This window comes from Peromyscus californicus, unplaced genomic scaffold, assembly GCF_007827085.1.
Source record: "Peromyscus californicus insignis strain IS unplaced genomic scaffold, ASM782708v3 Scaffold_16__1_contigs__length_79575227, whole genome shotgun sequence".
NCBI classification, from domain to species: Eukaryota; Metazoa; Chordata; class Mammalia; order Rodentia; family Cricetidae; genus Peromyscus; species Peromyscus californicus.
In genome coordinates this window covers 5,985,678-6,012,219 of record NW_026294458.1, presented here as the reverse complement: position 1 = coordinate 6,012,219, position 26,542 = coordinate 5,985,678, and the positions used below count along the sequence as shown (strand labels likewise).

Here is a 26,542-nt window from a genome sequence, read left to right as displayed (position 1 = left end):
ATCCAAACTCAGCTCTAGCTCTTGTGGCAGGCTCTCCTGACTGAGCCGCCTGCCCAGCCCCTCTTCTCCTCATACCTAGAAAAGAAATCCTAAAAAATGTTCCTGGATGTGGCACTCACTGCCAGAAATGTCATCTAGGGAAATATTTGGAAGTGCTAAGGCTGTTATTTCAGACTTTTTCAGGGAGAAGGTGCCCTCAACTTTCTATTGTTGGCCAGTCCAGGAAAGGAAGTCAGAACCAATGATAAGTAGATACCAGGTCAGGGATAAGACCAAGGCTCCTCCAAGGTCCCATCAGATCCACTGAGGGTTCCTCACCAGGTTCTAGGCTTGAAGAATGCCATATTTAACCAAAAAAGCAAACTGCTGGAGAGTTCCAGAACTCCCAAGGAGCAAACACCATTTACAAACTAGAGATATAAACATTTATTTCACAACTTTCCCATAATTTTCTAAGGAGACATGTACTGGGGACATTTGAAACACTGGGGCTGCTGGATGCTGAGTCTTCGAGGAAGCCAGGAGCAGATGCACCACGTCGGCCAGCTCTGTTTCACTTAGGGCCGCCTCCTTTCTTGGGACCATTAGTCCTTATTTCATGCCAGATTTTCACTAGAGGCTCCCTGTTCTTCCAAATGAGTTCATGACCATAAGTGATGTACCATCTGGAGAAAGATAAATGGTCCAATGTTCAAATGGTGTGACATGCAAACACAACCATCATCACAGCACTAAGTGACACCAGTTTTTCTTTCCTTTTTGTATTTGTTTTCACTGAAAAGAATATTTGCTTCAGGCGAGTTGTTGTTTTGTCTGCATGAGGACACTGCATCCTCAGGAACTGGAGTTACACACAGCTGTGAGCTGCCATGTGGGTGCTGGGAACTCAGGTCCTCTGCAAGAACAGTCAGTGCTCTTAACTGCTGAGCCAGGTGTTCAGCCACAAGTTGACACTTTAAATAAAATGCCAAGGCCACTCCACAAAACTGAGTAAGACAGGTAATTTGATATAAAGCTTTAACATTTATGATGTATAGAGGATAAAAGCAGGATGGGCTTGACTGGCTGTTTGGAACTATGTGGCAGCTTTACACGGTTACTTAAGCATTTTTCTTTACATTTTATTTGTCTTGGCGGAGGAGGCATGAATGCCACAGTGTATGTGTGGAGGTCTGTGGACATCATGCAGGTCCCAGGGATGGGACTAGGTTTGTGAGGCTTTGTGGAAATGCCTTTACCCACAGAACCACCTCTAAGGCCCTGCACTTAACTTTTTTATTCAATGCAAGTTAACCATCATGTTTCCTTGTTTGTTTACTTATTTATTTTTGAGATAAGTTCTCACAATGTAGTCCAAGTTGGCTGGATACTCAGGACAGTTCTGCCTCCCAAAAGCTAGGAATAGAGGCATAAACAACCATATGTACTGTGGTTTTTCTCATTACAGACCAGAGGAGAACAAGTATACAAGAAAATAATTCGCTCAACATGCAAACAGCTTTGTGTGTCAACTAAGGTCTGATCAAAGGTACGCTGACCCTTTTTTACTATGAATAAGAAGAAGAAATGTCAGGTGTGGGATTTGCTAATATGTACTATAGTGGTAAATATGCCTCCTGCCATTTCTACTAGCTACATACAGTGGATGGCCTGTCAATCCAAACCCTGCCTAAGGCAATGAGCAGTGAAGGAGAAAGGTGTAACACCTTAATTTGCTCACCCTCTGACTAAGAACCTGAGATCCTGGGCTCCAGCACTGCACACAACAGCATGAAGGACGTCTCCACGTGCTGAGTGACACTGCCAACTGGCTTGGCATGCCGTAACCACCTGAGCACAGGCTGTGGGGTTCATTTAGGGCAGCTTCACCTCTCTTGGGAAAGAACATAACCTCCAGGAGACATGGACGGATAGAGACTGGCAGCCTAGAAAAGCACCTACCCTCGAAATCCTGACTTACATACTCATTCCTCTGAGCAGACTTCAAATTCCAAGGGGTAGATTCCAAACTTCATTGACCTCATTTTTACTAGACATCTGATTTTATTATGTAAGGGAATGGGCAGGATGGCCATGCTCTTAATCCTGGCAGAGGCACAGAGGCAAGAGGCCAGAGGTACAGTAGAGGCAGAGGCAGGTAAATCTCTGTGAGTTTATTACCAGCCTGTCTACATATCAAGATCCAGGCCTTCCATGTTTACATAGGGAGAACCTGTTTCAAAAAGAATAAAGGAATAAAAGATTTAAGGGGTGGAGATATTTAAGGGCTCAGAGGATAAGAGCATTTGGTGCTCTTTAAGAACTGGGTTCACCTCCCAGCATCAACATGGTGGCTCCCAACTATGTGAAACTCAAGTTCCAGGGGACCTGCTGCCCTCCACTGTGGGCACCAGCCATGAATGTGGTACACAGACATACATGTTGGCAAAACATTGATACACATAAAAATAAATACTCCTCTAACTGATTTACATTGGAACCAATACAACAACATAAAGTTTTAACATGTCAAAAATACCTGAATATGCATTTTTATTGTAAAGGGCTTGACTTATACCAGAATTTTAACTCCTTCTTATGAAAGCTGGACACAAGGGTACACATCTGTAATCCTAGCCCCCAGGAAGCTAAGAGGAGAACTGCCATAAGTTCAAGGACAGCCTGGGTGGGCTGGATACTGAATAAGAGGTCAGACAGGAGCTACATAGTAACAAAATTCTCTGAAGCTAAAGCAAGATCCTCTCATGAATGCAGAAGAGAAAAGGGATTGCCCCTTCGAATGTAAACCCTTAGAAGTGAGTCGCTTCCCAAGGACTCTCCATGAACCGAGGATCTTTCCAAATCTTTTGAGCCTTCTAACTTCATGCAGAACCGAACACTTCAGTCTGACAGGCAACGACTCCATTATACTCATGAATACAAATGAACCTGTGAGCTGGCTCAGCCCAAGTTAGGAAGACGACACTGCTTTGCTTTCAGGGGTTGAGTTCAGAACCTGCACATTCATTCAGCTGTGTCACCACCGACCACACAGTGGTTAGTGTCCCCTCTCCTGATGCTGCAGGGAAACAAGCAAGTGCCCTGCAGTTACTGGCTGGGAGACCTTAACCAAATTACCCATTCCTTCTTTTTTGGTAAAGGGGGGTATGATGTGTGTTTGAAACAGGGTCTCTCTAAGAACCCCTCTTTGGCCTCAAACGCATAGAGATCCACCTCATCTGTCTCCTGAGGTCTGAGATTAAAAGTGCAATGCCACACCTGCCTCAAACTACCCATTCTTTATGCAGTTTTCTTGTCTGAAGAACAGAATGTCTCAGGGTTTTAAGAAGTCAAATTAACCCTTGCATCATAGAGCTCTGTGAGAATCAGCTGTCACACAGCCGGGCTCTGAAGCTCTGTTGTAATTCCACAGTACAGTGTGAGGGTGTGCAAGCATGTGGGTATACACATGTGTGTGCATGGGGGTGTGTGTGTGTGTGTGTGTACATGTGGGGGGTGTGCATGTGTGTTTATGCACCTGTGTGGGTGTATGTACACATATGTGGGTATGTATATTCAAGTGTGTGGGTGCATGCACACGTGTGTGGGTATGTGTATTCACGTGTGTGGGTGAAAGGATAACTTGCAGGAGTCAGTTCTCGCCTTCCACCACATGCATGCTGGCGATTACATGTGGGTCATTAAGCTTGGCAGCAAGCACCCTTACTCACTGAGCCCTCTCGACAGCCCAAGTTTCTGATTCCTTTCTAAACACAAAAAAGATGAGTCCTGGACATGAATGAGATCCAGTACGTGTAGAGAGTTGAAATTAGAACAGTGAGGAGAAAGGATGCCTTTGCTTCTCAGATCCCGGATTGTAAAGTATATTTGACCAATTATTTTCAGAATAAAAGAAAGGTAATGTTTAGAACAATAAAAATCGGCCAGGGGAAGAGATGCTCTGAGAACACACGGAAAGTACAGATGAATTTAGAGTTCACAAAGCAGAGCTACTTTCCTAAGTCTCTGTGTCTCAGACTGTCTGTAATGTGCTGTGATCATTAGAGCTAAAACACGCGTATGCCATGCTTTAACCACCATGGACATCATAAACGGCAGGCACAGCTGCGCTCAGCTCCACCTAGGGCAGCACCGCTTCACTTAGACTCTCTATTCTGTGTAAATTCAGGCAAACCCAGTTTCCTCAAGTTCAACAGTGCGTGTGAGCACACACTCAGTGTGTTCAGTCGGTGTGGTGCAAACAGAGGCTGAGGGTTTGGATTTACGTCTCTGCTGTATTCAAAGCCATCAGTTACTCCTGAGACTCGGTTTCCTTCATTAAACAGGAACCAAGGTAACGAGCTTGGTACTTACATGCAGCAGGCGTCGGGTACCATCGTCCCTGGAACACAGTCCACACCAGCCTCTGCCTAGACACACGGTGCTCTCCCACACGCGCAGTGCAGGGAGAGCAATGGCTGCACCAGCTCTGTACACCAGGAACACGGGGGGGGGGGGGGGGGGGGGGGGGGGAGACAGCTCAGCACCTGATTATGCTCAAACTTACATTCCAAAGAGAGCTCCCCCAAGATGTGCTGCATGATCAAAAAATTTCCATCCCAGGATCATCCCAGCGGTATCCATGGCAATGATGGCTTTTAAGGCCTAGAAGCCAGGGAGAGAAGAGAGAAACGGTACAATTTTGATGCCCATTTCCAATTTAAGGGCAAGAGTTCAGCCACTGTTGAACACTGCTCCGGCCAGACTTCCACGGGTACTTACATTGCCTGCTGTGAAGGTGAAGACCGGGAGGAAGATGATGGCGAGCCTCCCGTCTGGGATCTTGGTGCAGACTGCTGCAAGCACAGTCATGATTGCTCCTGACTGCAAGGTAATACACACGGCGGTGAGGACAGCAGACCAGGGGGCATGGGCTGCATAGGCTCTGTAGAGGCCAATGCACTCCCCATCTGGAGGGCTCGGATCTTACCACTATCCACTGTGAATGTGCACAGTGTCAGGGGAAGGGATCCAGACTACACTACCACCACGGAGAACTCAACGGTATCACAACAAGCACATGAATGCATTCCAAGGAGAGCATTACCTACGCCACACACCTAAGCGAGGCTGTCCAACGGCTCTCTAACTGGCTGGAACGAGCTATGGGCAAGTCATTCTTACAGTTTAAATTTATAATGGCTGTGAGGTGTTTTTCTGGAAAACACCAATTTATCAAACCTTTGAATGCTATCACAATCCTAATTCTTCTGAATGGTGGAACATCTCAAGAACACGACCACAATTCCTTGTTTACATTAACTCTCATGACACACATTCATTCAAATATCTGACTCCAACACAGTAGACATGCTATTACATACTAGAGACACAGAGGTGAACAGACAGGCCACACCTTCATGGACCTTACCCCATGGTAGGAAAGACAAGTAAGAAAAATGCGCAATTCTGAGATGGGAAGGGAGGTGCTGTGTGCCATGGCAGCACATGGAAACCCAGGCTCAGGGCAATGAGGGGACACAGGAAGAGCATCCTGCAGAGCAGCACAGCAGAACCAAGGCTGGACGTGAACTGCACAGCCCGGCAGAGGACTGCAAAGCATCCAAGTGTGAGGTGCAGAGGAAAAACAGGGGAAAACACAGCATGGCAACCTAGTCTTTTTCTAACAAAGGTCACAGCTGAGACAAAGCTGTTTGTGAAAGAAATACTTTATTGAGAACAAATCTTAGTTATCTCCATGAGGGAAACTCTACAAAGTGCTTCCCCGTCATTCATCTCAAGTACTAGGTCAGGAAGACACATTGTGACAGACTTCAGGAATCTTCAGTGTGACATCCCAGCACACAAAAAGGATTGCACGGAAACCACCAACTCTGGCCAAATGTGCTATGTCAGTGCTGATCCCAGTGTGGTAAGGGACATGTGCTTACAGAAGACACTAGCTATGAGGATATGCATGTTACCTTTGCATAGGAATACAGTGAAAACTGACCCCAGCTAAAACAACAGTCTACGCCCAGTGGAACGCATGCCGGGGGAGGTTGATGGACATGGTATTTACACAGTCTAAAACGTCTTCTCACATCTTACACATTAATTTTAAAAGAAAACTATAGTATAGAAACTACACAACAGCTAAGACATTCACCACAGAAAGGGACAAACAGACACCACGTCCCTGTGGTCCTAGTACCTGAGGACACCACTGATCTATCTAACACTCCCACCCAGCCACACAAGCTGACTGAGTCTTGAGGAAAAAGACAAATCCACCAACAGCCACCCTGTACTGTCTGAAACACAAAAATGACCTGTGGAAAGGTGGCAGCTTTTAGAAGCCCAGAAAATCAGAACTAAATGCAACACGTGAGTTTCAGGGAAACATTACTGGAACAATTTCCATAACTGGATTTTATATGGATTATAAAGTTTAATGTAGCTATTTAATAGCGGTGCTGTGGGGTATGTAAAGATGTTTGTGTTTCTAGGAAATATATGCTGAAGTATCTACGAAGAAAGAGACACAATGTAAGACAGCTGGTCTTGAGGGTGGTAGCTCAACACATAGAAAGCATTTGACACCAAACCTGATGCCTGAGTCTAGTTCCCAGAACCCAAAGCCCAAAAGTCGTCCTTTGACCTGCATATGTACACCACAGCACATGTGTGCACTGTGCACTGTGTCTGTCTGTGTCTCTCTCTTTTGTATATACACACAAGAAAAGATAGAAAACAAAAGAAACCTGCTTAAATGGTTCTGAAAAAATAAGTACAGTCAGAGAGGAAATGATATGTGGCAAAGTGTTAAAAGTTAGTGGATCTGTGCTAAAATTCTAATACTGTTTTTAAGATTTATTTATTTATTTATTTATGTTTATTTCTTATGCATACAGTGTTCTGTCTGCATGTCTGCCTGCAGGCCAGAAGAGGGCACCAGATCTCATTACAGATGGTTGTGAGCCACCACATGGGTGCTGGGAATTGAACTCAGGACCTCTGGAAGAGCAGCCAGTGCTCTTAACCTCTGAGCTATCTCTCCAGTCCTGCACTAAGATTTAAAATGGTTTAAAATGAAACATAGAATTAAATAAATAAAGCAAATCATAGGGGTAAAATCTTTGTGATTCGGTCAGGCAAAACTTTCCTCACTGCAACACCAAAAGTGAGTTCTAATAAGTACATTAAACTTTGTGCAAATTAAAAGCATACTCTTTGAAAGAAATTGTTCTAAGAAATGACAAATAAACAAATGTTTGCTGGTTAAAATTCTGATAAAAGCCAGGCAAGGTGGCACATGCCTACAATCCCAGCACTTGGGCAGTACAGGGAGTGGGAAGAGGAGCTCAAGGTCAGCCTTAGCTACCTGTTTCAAACAACAACCCAACAAAGCACCTGCTTCCAAAATCTATCAAGAATATTTGACAAGTTCAATGAAGATGTTAGCGAGCAAGGATAATTCAAAGATGATGCACGAGGAACAAACACGAGATCATCAACATCACTAGCTATTGGGAAAACAAAGTCCCAACCAGGCCACAACCGTGAGCGGTGAAGCCATGGAGACGGGGACTCTCACGTTCTGCTGGCAGGAAAGGACAGAACACTGCTGGTCAATGTGCCACAGTCTGTAGTTCTTAAACAGTAACATCTGTACCATATGATCTGGTCATTCGACACTAAGAACGAAAGCACATTCCACACAAGGGGCTGTTGGTTTGTTTTGTTGCTTGAGACAGGGTCTCAGCATGTAGCCCTTGCTGACCTGGAACTCTCTATGTAGACCAGGTTGGCCTGGAACCCACAGAGATCCACGTCCTCTGCAACCTGAGTGCTGGTCTTAAAGGCATGTGCCACCATGTCTGGCCCAGTGACTCTATCTAGGTAGTGTCTGCCCAATGAACACTCTAACATAGTAGCAGACTTAAATGTGTAATGAGAATTATCTAATCCTAGAGGGGGCTCTCATTATTCTCACATACTCTTCCCAATATGTACTATATTCCAGCAAGTACATGCAAATGACCAATAGTTAAAAGCTACAGAGACAGGCCAGGTACGGCAGCACCCACCTTTAATCCCAGCACTCAGGAGACAGAGGCAGACAGATCTCTTGAGTTCCAGGCCAGCCTGGGACATACAGTCAGACCATCTCAAAAAGACAAACAAAACAAAAGAAGAAGGAAAGAACTAGCCCACCAAGCTGTACTCTGTCCTCCACACACAAGTCCCAAGGCACCCATGCGGCACACACAACCAACAAGTGTAAGGTAGAAAATCTGCAGTCTGAAAACTTCAGTTTTACAAATGTGTGCATTCTAACTTTGACAAAGATGTGTCAAAGGAATTGTTTCCATGTCAATTTACTTGTTTTTACTGTTACACTGAGTCTGTAAGACATAAGGCAAACGCAGGCTGAGAGTATACGGAAGCTGTATTCATTTGCAACTTTCTTATAAACATAATCATTCCTCAGTGAAATTTAAAATTAGATCAGAAAACATTTATATTAGATATACTTTAAAAAAGAAAGAAAAAGAAATACTTACTGCACCAAGTGAAGGTCCATATCTTCCTGTGGCAACTTTACACACATAACTGACAAAATTGGAAATAACACCTATGAAATAAGGCACATGTCAACAGTTTCAGTACAAAAGGTGCTGTTTTTTTCCCTTCAGATGTACTGGTGACTGAGCCAGGGCCCTCTGCACACCAGGCCAGCCCTCTACCACGGCCCTCTGCACACCAGGCCAGCCCTCTACCACGGCCCTCTGCACACCAGGCCAGCCCTCTACCACGGCCCTCTGCACACCAGGCCAGCCCTCTACCACGGCCCTCTGCACACCAGGCCAGCCCTCTACCACGGCCCTCTGCACACCAGGCCAGCCCTCTACCACGGCCCTCTGCACACCAGGCCAGCCCTCTACCACGGCCCTCTGCACACCAGGCCAGCCCTCTACCACGGCCCTCTGCACACCAGGCCAGCCCTCTACCACGGCCCTCTGCACACCAGGCCAGCCCTCTACCATGGCACTCCGCTCCTAGCCCTTCACGTCGGTATTGTAGTCTCCACTCCACAGTTTTAGTGACTGGTTCGCCTCTCTTCTTTAGATGGTATATTGCTTTGTAGTCCAGGGTGGCCTCAAACCTGCTATCCTCCTGCCTCAGCCTCCTGAGTGTTGGGCTTACATGCTATGCTCAGCAATAGTGTAAGGTTTCTATCTGGATCAATCTAAGGTCGTCAGTATGAACCTCACCCTACTATCACTTCAGCTAATTTATAGGGCAATGTCCTGAATGCGGTGTCCTTTCCAAGACCCCATACACAACTTACTGAGTGACATATGGTGTCCACTTTACCTCTCAGTTCTCATTTTCCCACTACAACAAATGAGACAGATGGATAAGATAGCTGGGAGGTCTGGAAACCATCATCTAGAAGATGGCTGATCTGAACTACAAAACCAGGGCCCAGGGAGATAAAAATGTGATGTTTAAGCAGTAGTCTATTCCTGAATGTCTGCTCGCTAATTTAAACCAAGCATCCCCAAGTAATAATTGGGAACTATCAGATGAGAAGCAGGGAAGGAACAATTCCATTTGTCTGTGATGCCCTTCTCTACACACAACTTGATAAACAAATCCATCCTGAGTATCTGCTGTGTCCAGAATATCACTGTAATCATTCCTCTGTCCCTTCTGCAGAGAAGTGAGGCTTATAATCCAACGTTCTCAGAGTGGTCATTACCTGCAGACAGGTACACTGCCACAAACTGCTCTTGACCCAGAATGTTCACGATGCTGGATGAGAAGCTCCACAAAACATACATGTTTGCTGCCATGTGGAATAGGGAGAAATGACTGAACGTTGACAGCAACATTGGAGAACAAAGAACCTCTGCAAGAGAACAAAGAATCTGGTAACATGCAAGCTAGGGTACTAAGGTTTTCATGTTAAGCTTGTCTCATTATTGTTATTAAGCCAAACCTAAGAATCCAAAACGGTTAAAAGTTTAAATAAGACTGTTTAACAGAGCATTTTTAAAAAGATTGATTGATTATATATGCAGTGTTCTGTCTGCATGTATGCCTGCAGGCCAGAATAGGGAGCCAGATCTTATTATAGATGGTTGTGAGCCACCACATGGTTGCTGGGAATTGAACTCAGGACCTCTGGAAGGGCAGCCAGTGCTCTTAATCTGAGCCATCTCTCTAGCCCTTAACAGAGCATTTTCAAAGGATAAAAACTACCTTAACAAATGTTTCTACTTAGTAAGCAGCCAGTGAACATTCAAAGCAATTTGTCATTATCACTAAAGCATGAGAAAATTATTTCAATTACAAACACAAAATTACATATAATATTTTCCTCAAAGAATAAGCCTGCAGTGATTTTAGATCTTAATTTAAAATTTTTATTTTTATTTTGTTTTTTTAATTTAACTGTATGGGTACTTTGCTTGCCTGCCTGTATGTATGTCTGTGTGCCTGGTGCCCAAGGTGGCCACAAGAGGGCAATGGATACCTTGGAACTGAGGTTACAGGCAGCTAGGAGACATCATGTGGGTGCTGGGAATCAAACCTGCGTCCTCTGGGAAAGCAGCCAGTGCTCTCGACTACTGGGCCATCTCTCCAGCCCCAGATCTAATTTCTTTTTTTTGGACACTTTTTTCTTCTCACTATGTAGCCTGGATGTCCCAGAACTCTCTATGTAGACCAGGCTGGCCTCAAACTCAGAGATCCTCCTGCCTCTGCTTTCTGAGTGCTGAGATTAAAGGTTGTTCCACCACGCCTGGTCCAGATCTTAAAAAAAGAAAAGCACCTACTATGTGTGAAGTACCTTTCAGGCCTCTGGGGATTACGGCAAAGGGGAGACAAAGTTCTTGTCCTCAAGGAGCTTACAGGCTTTACCTCTGTATTTGTGTATAATTACTGACAAATAACTCTTGTAACATTCTGATTAATATAAAGCCTATTTTCCATATTACTTCTATCTCAACATAAATTCACACAAGTTAGACTTACTTGATGCTGGGTTGGATGTAAAATATCTGATCATGGTTCGATGCAGCGATGGCACCCTCCATAGGCAGAATACTAGAGCATTTGCAGCTATGATGCCTACAACACAGAATTGAAGGACATTAAAATAAGAGCCGAGAAAGTCCGATCCCGTCTACCTGATGTTCCCCTGCCACAGGTGCATGAGTGGACTGTGTATTTGGTAAGGGGTAGTAGGCTGAGGAACACAAACCATGCCAATGCCTTCAAAGTGTCAAAAGGGTAAATCAGAGGTTTTGTGGAAAGCTGCAAATGCTCTAAGAACTGGCTACCTTTTTGAAAAGGTCTTATTTACGGTGGGCTGACACACACAACTTTCGGGGTCACTCTTGCCTTCCTTGCCGCCCCAGGATCGCTATCGCTTCTGCTGTGGTGTTGTGAATCCAGGCTGGTTGACCTGCCAGCTTCCGGAGCTTCCCCTGTCTCCAGCCCCATCTTGCTGTGGAGTGCTGACACACCCAGCCTCTCACAGATCTTCCCTGGTCCTGAGGACTGACTCAGGTTTTCAGGCTCAGGGGGGCTAACTGGGAGGTTAGCGTCCCCCATTTTCTCAGGCAAGGTTTCTCTATATAGCCCTGATTGATCTGGAACTCACTCTGTAGACCAAGCTAGCCTCAACTCACAGAGATCCTCCTGCCTCTGCCTCCTGAGTGCTGGGATTAAAGGTGTACACCACCACACCCAGCTAAGGTTATCATCTTTACACAGTCATTTCCCCAGCCCAGGAACTTTCTTCACCCAGATCAATATTTTTTTCCTTCAGAACAGTTACTCTTCTCAATAAATACTCAGATCCGTAATTATTGTTTGATAACGGCCAACCCAGAAACAGAGGCAGGAGGATCACAAACTACTAGGGACAAACACACAATAGGGAGGCAATGCCCACCCCAAGGGACCACTTCCTCCAGCAAGGCCCCACCTCTTAAATGTTCCCTAACCTCCCTCTAGCACCACCGCCTGCTAGGGACCAAACACATGAACCCATGAGTGACATTTCACACTCAAACCACACCTAGTGAAAGCCTAACAGACGCCCCTGAAAGCTGGAGAGGAGAAGTACTCTTCTTGGGGTTGTGATGCAGAATATTTGTGTACAATGTAAAGATGTGTCTCTGCCTAAGGTGCTTTCTGATTGGTTTAATAAAGAGCTGAATGGCCAGTGGCTAGGCAGGAGAGGAGAGGCGGGATTTCCAGGGAGAGAGAGGGAGAGGGGGAAGAACCTAGGTGGGTGCATTTCATCAGAGACTCTGAAGAAGTTGGACAAAAGGCACAAACCAGAGGTAACTGAGTCATGTGGTAGAATGTAATTAATAGAGACAGGTTAATTTAAGTTATAAGAACTAGTTGGATAAAAGCATAAGCTAAGGCCAAGTTTCCATAATTAATATTAAGTCTCCATGTTGTTATTGGGGAGCTGGAGGTCCCACAAAAGAAAGTCTGATGACATTTTAAAAAGCTTGTTACAATTAGCATACAATGTGGGGCATGTAAATCCACACAGGGCCTGAAAAGGCTGAGAAAAAAAACAGTGAGTAGGCTCAGTGCTTGTGGCTTAGAGACTCTTTTAAGAGACTGCTACCGAGCATCTGAATGGGGTTTATAAGTAGCTGACAGTCGCCACTTGGTGGAAGGAGACTAGGCAGAAACGCCTACCACAGCATGGACCCAGAAACTTCCCAGCCCTGGGGCAGATGGACCAGCTCCAGGCCAGGGCTCACAGACACAAGGCTCCACTATTCACAGACTCAAAGTGGGCAGAGGCAGACCATCCGCCTGGCATTTGAAGGTTCGGCTCACACGGTCAGAACATTGTACTAGTGTGCAGCTGCAGGTGCTTAAAAAGTTAGGTGCAGATTGAGAAAACCTCTGAACAGATATAGTATGCTTATAAATGTACTTAGATGCTAAAGAAAAAAAATGAGTATAAACAGTCATAAAAAAATAAATAGTTTAAAAATAATAAAGTCTTTAGAGAGACAGTAAAGTAATATAAAAGGAAAAAGCCACAACACGATGGAAAATACACAGGGTGTCTGGATCCTGTATGGTGCTTTGTTGACTTTAAATTTTTGAAATGCTGATAAACAAAAAAACTATAGCTGCTGAGAAACACTGGATTATGGAAACTGCTCAAAATGCTATTTTTGAGAATTGTAGATGAATTTCTAAACAGTCTTATTAAATAAGAAACACAGAGCCAAATAAAGGGGGAATAGCTGAAGAGATCAGAGAAATAGCAAATAGCCACCGACTAACCTTAGCTTACCACATCGCTGTAGCTTCCCAAGAGAGATTCTTCCTGTCTAACCTGTGCCTTTATTGCCTTCCTGTTCTGCCTTCTCATTGGCTCTAAGCCCAGCCACACCACTTCCTCATCACTGCTTGTCTATACAGACCTCAAGGTCTCTATGGTTGGTACTGGGATTAAAGGCATGTGTCACCAGCTTGGCTGTGTCCTTGACCACACAGAGACTCTGCCTGCCATGTGATCAGATTAAGAGAGTGCAACCACCACCTGACTTCTGTTTATGGCTCACTATGACCTCTGATCTCCAGGCAAACTTTATTAACATACAAATAAAATATGTCATTTCAGCACAAATAAAATATCACCACAGAGAATGTCTTAACTTCAGAACGCAAGTCAGAAAATGCATTGCATTGGGGGAAAGGTTTGCTTTGTTTCAACAGGAAACAAAAAAATATGGATTTCGTCAAAATTAAGACCAGATTTGATCAGGAGACCTTCTGAAAATCTTGGCTACAGACATGAAAAATAAAACAAGAAAAACTACAAAACAGGTGATATATAAGCTGATGCCTTGACATGGGAACAGCTCTGAGACTGGATGAGACATGATCAATCTTGCCGTCTACAGAGTCCTCATGACTTTTATTGCAAGCCATCCTTTTATATGACATGGATAGAGGTTTGATTATACAGTCCAAAGAAACTTATAAAGTTAACAGATGCCTTTTCCCCGTTCAAACATAAAACAAACAAACAAAAATCATCTTTAGCTGACTTGTGCACACTGCACATTCCATACTTATGTTACTACAGATATATCTGTTACCTTTAAAAGTTTGTGGGTTTAAAGAACAAAAGGACCAGACACCAATGAAGACAAGTAGCCCAGGTGATCCAGCCTCAAAATGCCTCTGTTGCAGTTTCTTCAAAATTCTACAACCAGACTGGGTGGTGGCAGCACACGCTATTAATCCCAGCACTCGGGAGGCAAAGCCAGGCAGATCTCTGTGAGTTCAAGGACAGGCACCAAAACTACACAGAGACCATGTCTTGAAAAACAAAAAAACAAAACAAAGCAACAACAAAAAAATCTACAACCAGAACAACTTCAAAGCTGCTAGCTGAGATGGTCCGGCCTCACAGACTATCCAGCTAGGACTTCAGATAAGCTCTACACCTTCCCATCACAGAGTCTAAACAAAAAAAATAATACAGCTATCTCTCCCAGGACTTGACCATTATCCTCATTTTCTCAGGGTCCTCTGGAGATGCCATCACCCCCAGACAACAGGAAGCAGACTAGAAAACATGACACCCACATTCCCAACCGGTGGGGAAGGTGGGTTTTGGTTGTTCAATGGATTATGGGTGTCTATCATAGTTTAGGGGGGTTGGTTTCAAGTTATTGTTGGTCATGGTCAGGAAAAAAGCTCAACAAAGATTAGATGCAGGGATCTCTTTCTGAAGGAAAAAGGGGGTTTAGTATAAAATGATGAATTATTGAATCTACTTTTGAACTAAAAAACCACCACTTGTCTCAAATATTTTACACTGGTATTGATACAAATTTAAGGTTATCTTTGTTATACTGTAATCGTTTCTATTCTTGTTTAAGGCACTGTACCCATGCAGCGCATTTAAAAACGTCAAGTTTTAGTTCTTGAAAGCTATTTAGAATAACACAGACAAGTCAGGAGTTAGTCGTCTATAGCAATCAAACTGTTAGTCATGTCAGGTGTGTTTTCTGGGTGAAGCAGTGCAGAGGGCTGCTGTGGGGGTGCACAGCAGGTGACAACTAGTACTTAACAGGTCGGCCCGCCGGACGAATGACTCCCTGATGGGGAGCACCACTTGGCGAAGCCATGGGGTTACTGACTGTAAATGACTGGCTGCCTCTGTCAGTCATTTTTCTCATGGGCCAGACAGTCTCACTATATGGACCAGCCTGACCTTGAATTCAGAGATCTGCCTGTAAAGGTGCAGACCTCCATGCCCAGCTGAGAAAAGTTTTAACATTTGAGCCTGGGCCTTTTCTTACATTAAATGGGAGCAAACCTGATGGCGCTCAAACCCACAGCATGGCAAGCACCTGTGAACTGCAGTGAAGAGCCGAAGGAGGGCGGGTGAGACGGCTCTGGGCTGTGAGACCGGACAGCCTGAGTTCCAGCCCTGTCACACAGAGTTCAGTGACTCCTGACAGGTGTCCTCTGACCTCCACATACGCACTCACACACACAAACAGATGTCATTTCGAAGAAAAAAAAGAAAACATTGCAGGTCTGCTACCCTAAGGAAATGCTGTTAATTGTCGTTGCTTTTTGAAAACAAGCAAACAAAACACATTAATCTCAGTGGAAACAGATGTCTTTCTATAGAGCTTCTTTGAATTAACTATTTATTAAGACCATACTGCTGAAATCAGTTCTACAACCCTGCCTATGGCAACTTGAAGTCTTCCTCCATTGATTGTTCAACAGACCAGCTGCTGCTGCTGTGTACACAGTCCATGCTACTCTCACTGTTGGCCTCAGGATGCTGACATTTACCTTCAAGGTAGCTGGTGTTATTTCTCAGAAAATGTCGATGAATTCAGAAAAATAAAAGTGCTTTCTAAAGAAAGCATGTCAATCATAAGCTTCAAGAATACATCAGGTTCCAATAAAGTGAGGAAAAATTAACCTTCACATAGAAGAAACAGTCTAAATTAAGAAATATAAACACCCTTCTATCTACCAAGAAGTTAAGGGAAACAGAGTACCAATAAATATAACCCTGTTTGAGAGTAATTAGTATCAGGCTACTCTCCAGAAATCATGTTTACTATGTATGTAACTGTACAGAACTTACAAATCCATTTCCTTGAGTTTTTCAAGTCCATAAACTGTTAACTTTGAAAAATTAGATGTGTCTTTCCATAGAAATGTAGAGAAGAAGCAAGTGTGTGGTGGTGTACACCTATAATCCCAGTCCTCAGGAGGCAGAGGCAGGCAGATCTCTGGGTTCCAGGCCAGCCTGGTCTGCAGATTCTGTCTTTCACCCCTCCACTCGGGGGAGAAAAGCAGCACAAAATAAATCACCATGGTGGCATGGACGACATGACCACACACTCACGTTTAAGGGAGCCTTCTGAACATGGTTTAGTAGGCAGGGAGGTGGACTGGGGTTAAAACTCACCTCTACTTTACTAGTAGTTTGACTTCAAAAAGGTCTTTTCATACATTTTATACATGAACAAAATTCTCAAACAATTGAAAGGGAGAGAAAAGTTCTTTCTCTAGAAGCCAGCCTCCGTCTACAAAATAGAAACAATTTCCTTGCAGCCAGCTCGGAAAGTACAGAGACCCCTGTGACCTGAGCAATGTCTCCCTTGGCTTGTTTTCTGTATTCCAGGCTGGCCTCACACTTGTTATGCACCCTTACACTTCTGATCCTCCTGCCTCTACCTCCCAAGTGTTAGGTTTACAAGCATGGACCACTTTTCTGGGTCTGTGCAGTGCTGTGGCTGAACCCAGGGCCTTGCTAGGCAAGCACTCTACCAACTATGCTATATCCCAGCATTTCATCTTCCTTAATGGGGGAAACAACAATTACCCATGAACTATTTACAAGCAGTATTGTTTATTTGGTCAATATCATGTTATATACAAACTAGGAAAGTGATCCAGAACATCTTGAAAACATTTATGCCAGACTTTTTTTTGTTGGTATTGGCAAGACCTTTTGGTAACACTTTGCTATATAACACAGACTGGCCTTGAACTCTTTGTCCTTCTATTACAGACATGGGCTGTCATGCCCAGCTCCACACTATTTTATACTATTACATAGGCGTGTAGGTACAGAGACTCCCTGTCTCCTAAGCCACCAGTGAGCACGGTATGAAAGCCATTGCCTGTGACATACTGTACCTTTTGTTCTGATTTCTCTTCCCTTGAATGGCTAAAACGTGTAAGCTAACACAAACCTGTCACAGTCCGCTGGCCATCACTTAGGCTATTCCACCACTTGTTAATCTAAAACAGAAGGAAAATTGCATATAACTCTAGGTGAAACACTTCAGACTAAGGGGAAAGGTGGGTGCTTTTTCTCAGGACTGAAACTATTTAATAAAAAGAATTCTCTACCAAACAAAACATTTTTCTCATATTACATAATCTTCAGAATTCTTTAAAGTAATTGTGGCTGTGACCAAAAAAACCTATCAACCCAAATTTATCGACTGCTATGATGCCTTTGGTCACAACCCTGTTTCTCAATTTTAATTTAGAGGATCAGAAACTTCTTTAACAGTATTAATTTCATGTCTCCTAAGTATCATGATCCTTTATAATTTTTAGAGAAACAGTTTACTGCCCTTGATAAGTAACTAATTTCATCCAATTTCAGTATCTCCCTTGTTGTTCCCACACAATTTTCATTTTAACATTCCTCCTACTGAAAAAGTCTTTTAACAATTCCCTAATTATAGGTATAAATATAAATAAGTAATTACAGGGAAAAAAGAGCTAAATACTGAAAAAGACCTGAAATAATGTATGCAGTACAGAGAACATACTATTAAACATAAAACTGAGAATTTAATGATAGAATGTGTTGCAAGGCATGAGACTACAAAAAATGAATTGGAGGTCAAATCAAGCTTCTCCCGTCTGCCGTCTTAAGACAGCAGCTGCTTCTGTGTTATGCTCAGGAGGAAAAGGCTCGTCTGCACTGGTGTCTCTGTGTCCTCTCGAAAGCCCCTACTCAGACTCTCTCCACAGAACCACTGCTCAGACAGTTTTCTCTGAACAGAACGAGCTAATAAAGGTGAGCTAGCAGTGCTGTCGTGCGTGAGGCCGACCAAGAGAGTGAAGAACAGGGTCACACCGTAAGATGGAGGAGGTAAGGTCCCATCAAGTTTAAAACTGTTACCTAAGACTTGGCTGTGCTGGCAAAAGGCTTTCATGCTAGCATGTGGGAAGCAGAGGCAGGCAGATCTCTGAGAATTTCAGGTCAGCCTGGTCTACATAGTGAGTTTCAGGACAGCCTGAACTACACAATGACACTCTATATAAAACAAAACAAACTTTAATTAAAAAAAAAAAAATTCTAACTAAGGGAGCTGGAGAAACACTTACTTCAAAATTATGAGGACTGAAGTTCATTTCCCAGCACTTTTATAAAAAGTTCCAAGAGATCCAATACCCACTGCTGGCCTCTGCCACTTTCCACAACAGACAGACAGACAGACAGACAGACAGACAGACACACACACACACACACACACACACACACACACACACACGAGCTCTTGAGCATACACTCACATACTCTCTTCATGTGTGCTTTTATATACACACAAGACATATATCTTAAAATAAAACAAAACAAAAAAACCTAAGAAAAAAGTTACAACAGATACTAGGCATTAGGTATCATGGGCCTGAAGTCCTAGTTTTTCAAGAGGCTGAGGAAAAGAAATGCTTGAGCCCAGGAGTTGGTGGTAAGCCTGAGCAACAGGGCAAAACCATGTCAAAACAGAAAGAAGGGGCTGGAGGACTGCTCAGTGCTTAAGAGCATCAGCTGCTCTTAAAAAGGACCTGGGTTTGATTCCCAGCACCTACATGGTGGCTCACAACCACCTGTAACTCGGGTTCCAGGGGATCAGTGTCCTCTTCTGAGTTCTGTGGTTACCAGACATGCACATGGTGCACATACATACAGGCAGGCAAGGCATTCATACAGATAAATCTTCAGAAAATGAAATTCGAACTGTATTTTTCACTAAAATTGCCACTTTTTTTCGAAAGAGTCATTCTCACTGTTGAGGCCTGACTGCCCTGACACTCAGAGATCGCCTGCCTCTGCCACCGCACCTGGGGCCACGTTTTTAGGGACCAAATATGCTGATGGCTTCTTTCCAATAACCTAGTAAGGGAAGGGAAAGGATATGAAAAATGAAACTGGACACGTGCTGGGAACTACTGTTTGTACAATAACAGGCTTCTTTATGCTATTCTCTCTACTTCTCAATCTGAAATGTTTCCATGATTAAAATGTTTAAGTAAAAACTATTCTAGGGCTATGATGTGCCTAGCATGCACAGTCCTGGGCTCCATCCCAGCACACAGAAAACACTGTGCTAGTTCACACCTATCAGCCCAGCTCTTGGGAAGTGGAGGCAGATGGATTAGAAATTCAAGGTCATCTTTGTGCACATAACAAAGTCAAGGCCAGCCTGAGCTCGTATTTGAGATCTTGTCTCAAAAACAATTCTAATTATGAAACTGAACCAGACTTTCACATGGAAAGAAACTCAAGACTAAAAAGGAATGACACATTAGGATGTGTGTGATCCCATCTCTGTAATTAACTGTGAGTCCCCAGAGCTGCATGGACAGTGGTGTGAACCGGTTTCTAAGAATCTGCTTTCTAACTAAGAGCTTGCTCTGTCGTTGAGGCTTTCCTCAAATTCCCCAACTCAGAAATTTTCAGGTACCAGGGACAAAGGCCCGTGCTACTATGCCAGGCTAGGACTTCCTCTTCCATATTGTACTCATATTTGTTTCAATTTTCTTTAATGAACATAGATTTTAAATACCATAACCTGATAAGATAAAAAGGGAGATTATTGAATCCACTTTTAAAAAGGAACTACTTGTTTTAAATAGGATATGTAACGAAAATTTTTTGTCTAAATCTGTCAAATGGTAATGGACTAGACAAATGTTAATACAATTCTTGACTGTATATATTGTATATACTTATTGGATATAGTTTTTCTTGTATTAGTTATAAGCTTTTTTAAATTTAGACAAAAAAAGGGAAATGTGGTGATATTGTGTCCGCCAATATATTGTACACCTTAATAGACTTGTCTGGGGTCAGAGAACAGAACAGCTGCTAGATAGACATAGAGGCCAGAAAATGGTGGCACTCACACCTTTAATCCTAGCATTTCAGGGGTGGGGATTTAGCTCAGTGGTAGAGCGCTTGCCTAGCAAGCGCAAAGCCCTGGGTTTAGTCCTCAGCCCTGAAATAAAAAAAAAAAATTAAAATTAAAATTAAAATTAAAAAAAAAAATCCTAGCATTTCGAAGGCAGAGATCTGTCTGGATCTCTGTGAGTTCAAAGCCACACTGGAAACAGCCAGGTATGGTGACACATGCCTTTAATCCCAGGAAGTGATGGCAGGAAGGTATATAAGGCGTGAGGACCAGGAACTAGAGCTGGTTAAGCTTTTAGGCTTCTGAGCAGCAGTTCAGCTGAGGTCCATTCAGATGAGGACACAGAGGATTCCAGTTTGAGAAAATGAGATCAGCTGAGGAATTGGCGAGGTGAGGTTAGCTGGGGCTTGTTCTGCTTCTCTGATCTTGCAGCATTCACCCCAATACCTGGCTCCGGGTTTGTTTTTATTAATAAGACCGTTTAAGATTCGCGTTACAATAACCTACTATTTGCTTAGCTATTATTAAATGAATGCTATTTTTGGATTAAGGCTTTATATACACATCCCATGTCATTTTCCACATTTCAAAGCATTACAGAGCTGGCCAGCAGTTGAGCACACTTGCTAGACCTGAGCTCAGTTCCCAGAACTCCTGTCAGGTGTAGCTCCAGCCCCAGAGGATCCACTGCCTCCTCCAGCCTCCGTGGGCACCTGCAAGTATGTGGCATGCACATACATAAATAAAAATAAACCCTTTGGCTCAGCAGTTAGGAGCACTGCTCTTTCAGGACCACGGTTCAATTCCCAGCACCCACATGGTGGGTCACAACCATGTGCAACTCCAGTTCCATGGGAATCCAGAACCATCCTTTTTCTGGCCTCTGAGGGCGCTGAAAGCACATGCTGCACAGAAACACATGCAGCCAAAACCACAAGACACAGAGGCCAACAAACAAACAAGCAAAACCAGATGCTTTGCTGAGCCTGTACAAGGCCGAGTTCAGCTCCTAACACTGGTGAGAGGTGTGAGTGGTGCTTGAAAACAAATGGATGTGGAATCAAGTATGCCACCCACGGCCTCAGTACCCAGTATGTACTGACAAGTAAAATACTGTATCTAGAAACTTTAAGAACTTGGTTAAGAAGAAAGACAACCATCAGTTTCATATACAAAGTAAACACAGCTCTACAAGCTCTGAATTTGCACCTCCTTCTGGTATTCCATCCCGAAGCAGGTCAGAACATAAAGCAATGGGAATTTACCAGTCCACAAGCACCATGTCAGAGCAGTGTTTTACAATCCACGTGATGGCTGTCTATATGGCCCACAGGCACATGCCTCTGTGTGTGTGTGTGTGTGTGTGTGTGTGTGTGTGTACATACATATATACTTTTTCAGCCCTGTAGTCCTGTTACAAACTAATTTAGCAGGGTGAAGAAAGTGAACACTGGCTGCTATAGTAGGGTTAGAAAAGCGCCCCAACCTTTTTTTAACTCTCTGTGGTAACTCTTGAAGGACAAACTTGTAATGAAGTCAACTGCAACACTGCCAGACATGCACCAGTAAATGCCCACTGTGCTTAAAGGACACAGAAGAGGAATGGCATGTCTTCAACTTCACATCTGTGGATGAACACTGCCACTGACTAAGAACACTTGCTAGAGTCAGGCCTCAGGAGGGAAGACACTTGTTGTACAAGTCAGACAACTTGAGTTTGAGGCCCAGAACCCATTATAAAAACCTGGGCATGGCAGCACATGCCTTTATTCACAGCATTTGGGAAGCAGAGGTGGGTGGATCTCTGACTCCCAGGCCAGCCAGGACTATAGAGTGAGACTCGGTATTTTTTAAAAAAAAAAAAAAAAAAAAAAAAATTCTGTGACCTCCATTTGAATACCACAGCACTCACTCCCCCCACCTTTCTCCAACACACACAATAATAAAAGTTAAAAATAAATAAAAAAGATTGCTTTCTAAATAGTCAGACTTTTAAATTTGCAGTTAGGTGGAATAAAGAAAGCAATGTTTACTCTTACCTGCTTTCTGAAGTCTCCTTCCTTTTGTGGCCGAATGTGATCCAACCAGTCAGCTTTTACACCATCAAAATAACTCTGGACCCTGGATTTCAGTGATTCATATTGCCAAATAGCAGCTGATCCAAACGCACAGCCTGTGAACTAGAGAAAATATTTAAATAGTCTGAAAATGAAATATATTTCCCAGATAATATTTCACCTAGCATAGTAAAACCTAACATGTTGTCTTATAGTCAAGAGTCCAGAGGCCTGTTTCCAGCAACAACTCTCCAGATAAAATAAAAATACTAACTTAGCGCCACTTGAAATGCTACATGAAATAGGAAGCCCATAAATGTCTTCCTTAAAGCTCATACAATGGGACCAAATTCTGAAAGCAATTATTGGATTCATTCTTTAATCTGAATTCACCTGGCCAGCTTCCCAGTCCCACTGAACCCCACCCCTCTGTTCTTACAGGAAGCTGCCCAGGGTAGTACATGAACACAGAGCTAGCAGGAAGCTAGGAAAACACCAGTGGTGTGAGCTCTTACCCCAACAGTGAAGAAGAAGGGCTTCACTAGAGTTCTTATAGGGTAGGGGGAAGGATAAAAAACTGTCTCTTCCAGAGGCGGGATCAAGGCACTTCTCTTGCAGGCTTCACCACCCGACCCTTTGTCTGACCTTCGCGGTTCAACCTTCCTTGGGGCTTTTCTAAAGTCACATTTTTGCTGAAGAAATAAGTTAAACCTGTGGAGGGTGGGTAGGTATCTGATTAGAAACAGTGCATCTCACAAACCGTAATTCCTAGGAACCTCCCCTTGGCCTGAGTTATATTCATCTCACTTTATTTATAATAATCCAACAAGAGGCAAGATGCCTAATCTCTAGTAGGCATCTTTTTTTCCAACGTAATAATTTTATTGAGAGTTTCACATAATACACCCTGATCACATTCACTCCCCATTTTCCCATGTCCACATTCCTCCCTTATCACCTACCCCAAAGAAAAGGAAAGAAAAGAAAATGCACCAAGTCCAATTTGTGTTGTCCATATACCCACTGGAACATGGTCAAACTCCCAGCACCTTAAAGAAAACTGAGTCCTTGCCCACCCAACCCCCTGCCAGAAGCCATCAACTGTGAAGAGCTACGTCAAGGAGGTATCCTTAATCTTCCCAGGAAAAATAAACACAAACAACTGTAGGTTAGAAAGTACACCACTGGGCTATTACTTTATACCAATCAGAAAACTAACTCCTATGTAGTTATGTCTTCCTATGAGTCCTGTTGTCTGAGAAAAAAACTACAGACATTGTGAACTGTTTCTTTTTGTTTCTATTTTGTTTTTTGCGTGTGTACTCATACCCACACCCCAAGGTTAGAGGTCTTTTCTACCTAGTGGAGCCATAAACTGCCGGCCTCAATAGGCATAAAACAACTTTGTTTTGTTTGAATTCTGGTCAGTTTCCAAAAGAAACATTTAAGTGTGTTATCCTTGCAATTTTTCATTTGATGAGTGTTGATCATTATGAAGTGATGGACTCCTCCCACCTCTCCCCTTAACTCACTGTTTTAGGGACACCAACCAAACACATTCAATAAGGATCTTCTTGAGTCCTTATAACTTGGCCTTCTCAAAACATCTGACACTACCAATCACAGCCCCCAGTCCCAGCTTCTGTTGAGTCTGTGCTCTACTCTCCAAATTGACCTTTCACACTGATGGTTCTACTCCGGAACTCCTTAGGAGCAGACGTGCACTCACAGGCTCTAAGTTCCTTCATCTACGCAAACTCAATCCATGCAAGTTCCTGAAGGACATTTTTCTTTTGCTGCCATTCCCATCACACCCTAAACAGGAGGCTAAGGAAGAATAGTGAGTTCCTGACTAGCCCAGGCTACACCTGAAGGTCCTAGTTTTTTTTTGTTTTTTTAAAAAAAAAAAAAAAGAAAGAAAGAAAAAGAAAAAGGTCACCTTTTCCACATGCTATGTGCTACAATATGCAAAAAAAAAAAAAAAAAAAAAAAAAAAAAGGAAGAAAGAAAGAAAGGAAAATAAGGTGAGGGAACCAACATGTAAATCAGTACACCACTTGACTTACATGCATGCCTGCCTGGGCTCAATCCCCACCCACAACAGTACATTCCAGGGATGGTAGCACACACCTGTAATCCCAGCACTCAAGAGATGGAGGGAGGCAGGACTGCTACATACAGAGTTTGAGGTCACTCTGAGCTATATAAGACTATGTCTCAAAATAAAGAAACAAAGCTTTTTGTTCCTAGTCTAGTCCCCTTCTTTATGCCTGGATTATATTTAACAATTTGATTTCAGAAGATTATCCATTTATTCAACTGATGCTAAGGCTGCCCTAAATAGCTCTGAACTCCCTTCACTGATCTGAACTCTCTTCAGTGACAGTTATCAGTCTGATAAGTAAACACCATTGAACAGCCAAGCCCCTCCCTTCATTTTTCCAGCCTTCAGTATGCTGTGTCATATCATCTGGAATTTTGGCTAAATGAAACTTAAATACATATCACTAGTTTCTGTCTGTCTGTGACACACACACACACCCTTCTCCTTCTGGCTTGAATACGGATCTAATACCTAAAACTAGAGTAGTTATCTTTAAAGCCAAGAGAAAAGTCAAGGGATTTACACTTACACCTTAACATTGTCGAACTCCAGAGCCAAGACAGCAGCTACTTCCTTCCCTCAAAACACCGTAGGTAAGTACCTACCATGTATCTAAACTGCCATCAGTTTTATAGTCAAATGCATCCCTAAGTGAATTTTTTAAAACTTTATTTTTATTTTAAATTTAATTGTGTGGATGAGTGTTTTGTCTGCATGTATGTCTGTGCAATTCATGTGTACCTGGTGCCTGTGGAAGCCAGAAGAGGGTAACAGATTTCTAGGACTAGCATTATAGGCAACTTGTGAATCACCATGTGGGTGCTGGGAATTGAATCTGGGTCCTCTAGAAGAACGTCCAGTGCTCTTAACCACTGAGCCATCTCTCTAGTCCCAAAAGCTTTATTTTTATGTGTATGAGTTTTGCCTGTATGTATGTTTGTGTACCACATGCATGCCTGGTGCCAACAGAGGCCTGAAGAGGGTGCTGTATCCCCCGGAACTGGAATTCCAGACAGTTGTGAGCCACCATGTAGGTACTGGAAATCAAACCCAGGTCCTCTGCAAGAGCAGTGAGTGCTCTTGACTGCTGAGCCATCTCTCTAAAACCCAATGATTTTAAAGAACAAAAGTAGATCTAATAAATAAAGTGATAAGTAATTAAGATAAGTAACGTCACTTTGGATCAAACCAAAGGATCATTATCAGAGTGCATTCATTATATAGACCTAAAGTTGTAGTCCAGTAAGTACTATTGATTTCTCTTACTGGATCAGGAACTAGAAAGGATATGAATCCAACAGTTCAAATGTATCAACCATTCTTTCTCCTTTTAAGATAGGGTCTCACTGTGGCTTAGGGTGGTGGCCCTTTAATTCTTGACCCTGGAGTCTCAGACTCCGAGTACTGGATTACAGACTTGTACCACCATGCCCAGAAAAACCAGCCAATTCAAATAAAAGATAACTTCTGCATCTCATCAATCATTTAAAATTCTGAAGCTTGAAAATTACACTGAAACTCTAGAGTCAAAGCCAAGACATTTAGTTTTATTCATTCAGATGAATACAAAAGGTGGAAAATTATTTACCTAAACTGGTAACAAAGAGGTTGTTTGTTTTTAATGTTTTTGTATATGTGTATAAGTGTTTTACCTAAATGTGTATCTATGTACCATGTACATGTCTGGTACCTGAGGAACCCAGAGAAGGTGTCAGATTCCCCCTGGAATTGGAGTTATACACAGTTGTGGGCTGCCATGTGAATGTTAGGAATTGAACCAGGGTCCTCTAGAAGAGCGGCCAGTGCTCTTACACATAAACCATCTCTCAAGCCCCAAGGTCAAGCCCCAAGGCTATAATTTTAAATAGAAAACTCATATCCATGTATTGTTGGCTAAATGATGAGGTTACAAGTAATTTTAATATAAACTGTTTTCAAGCCTGTGAGTATAAACACAACTTAAACATACATACAGGTTGGTACTGTCATGATTAACAAAGTTGAGGAGCAATAACCTCGTACTCAAAAGGAGAGACGAGTCTAGACATGGTTGATAAGAATCATTCCACTTAAAAACAAGTTTTGGAGGGTTGGGAGGAATTCTTCGTACTTTGTTTTTGAGACAAGAGTCTTGCTACGTA

At 43.1% G+C, this 26,542-nt stretch overlaps 1 protein-coding gene across 1 annotated transcript in view; it reads right to left on the bottom strand.

The window, feature by feature from the left end:
* Positions 1–411: 411 nt before the first annotated feature.
* The window catches only part of Parl (presenilin associated rhomboid like), a 28,976-nt gene continuing 2,845 nt past the window's right edge, over positions 412–26,542 (bottom strand). Inside the window, exons 2-10 of the mRNA XM_052740188.1 lie at positions 22,813–23,008; positions 22,280–22,420; positions 17,280–17,328; positions 11,026–11,121; positions 9,749–9,898; positions 8,547–8,617; positions 4,762–4,863; positions 4,547–4,644; positions 412–665 (exon numbers count right to left, since the gene is read on the bottom strand). Of these exons, the coding sequence (XP_052596148.1) occupies positions 554–665; positions 4,547–4,644; positions 4,762–4,863; positions 8,547–8,617; positions 9,749–9,898; positions 11,026–11,121; positions 17,280–17,328; positions 22,280–22,420; positions 22,813–23,008 (1,015 nt within the window). The 3' untranslated portion in view covers positions 412–553. The remainder of the gene's footprint in view (positions 666–4,546; positions 4,645–4,761; positions 4,864–8,546; positions 8,618–9,748; positions 9,899–11,025; positions 11,122–17,279; positions 17,329–22,279; positions 22,421–22,812; positions 23,009–26,542) is intronic.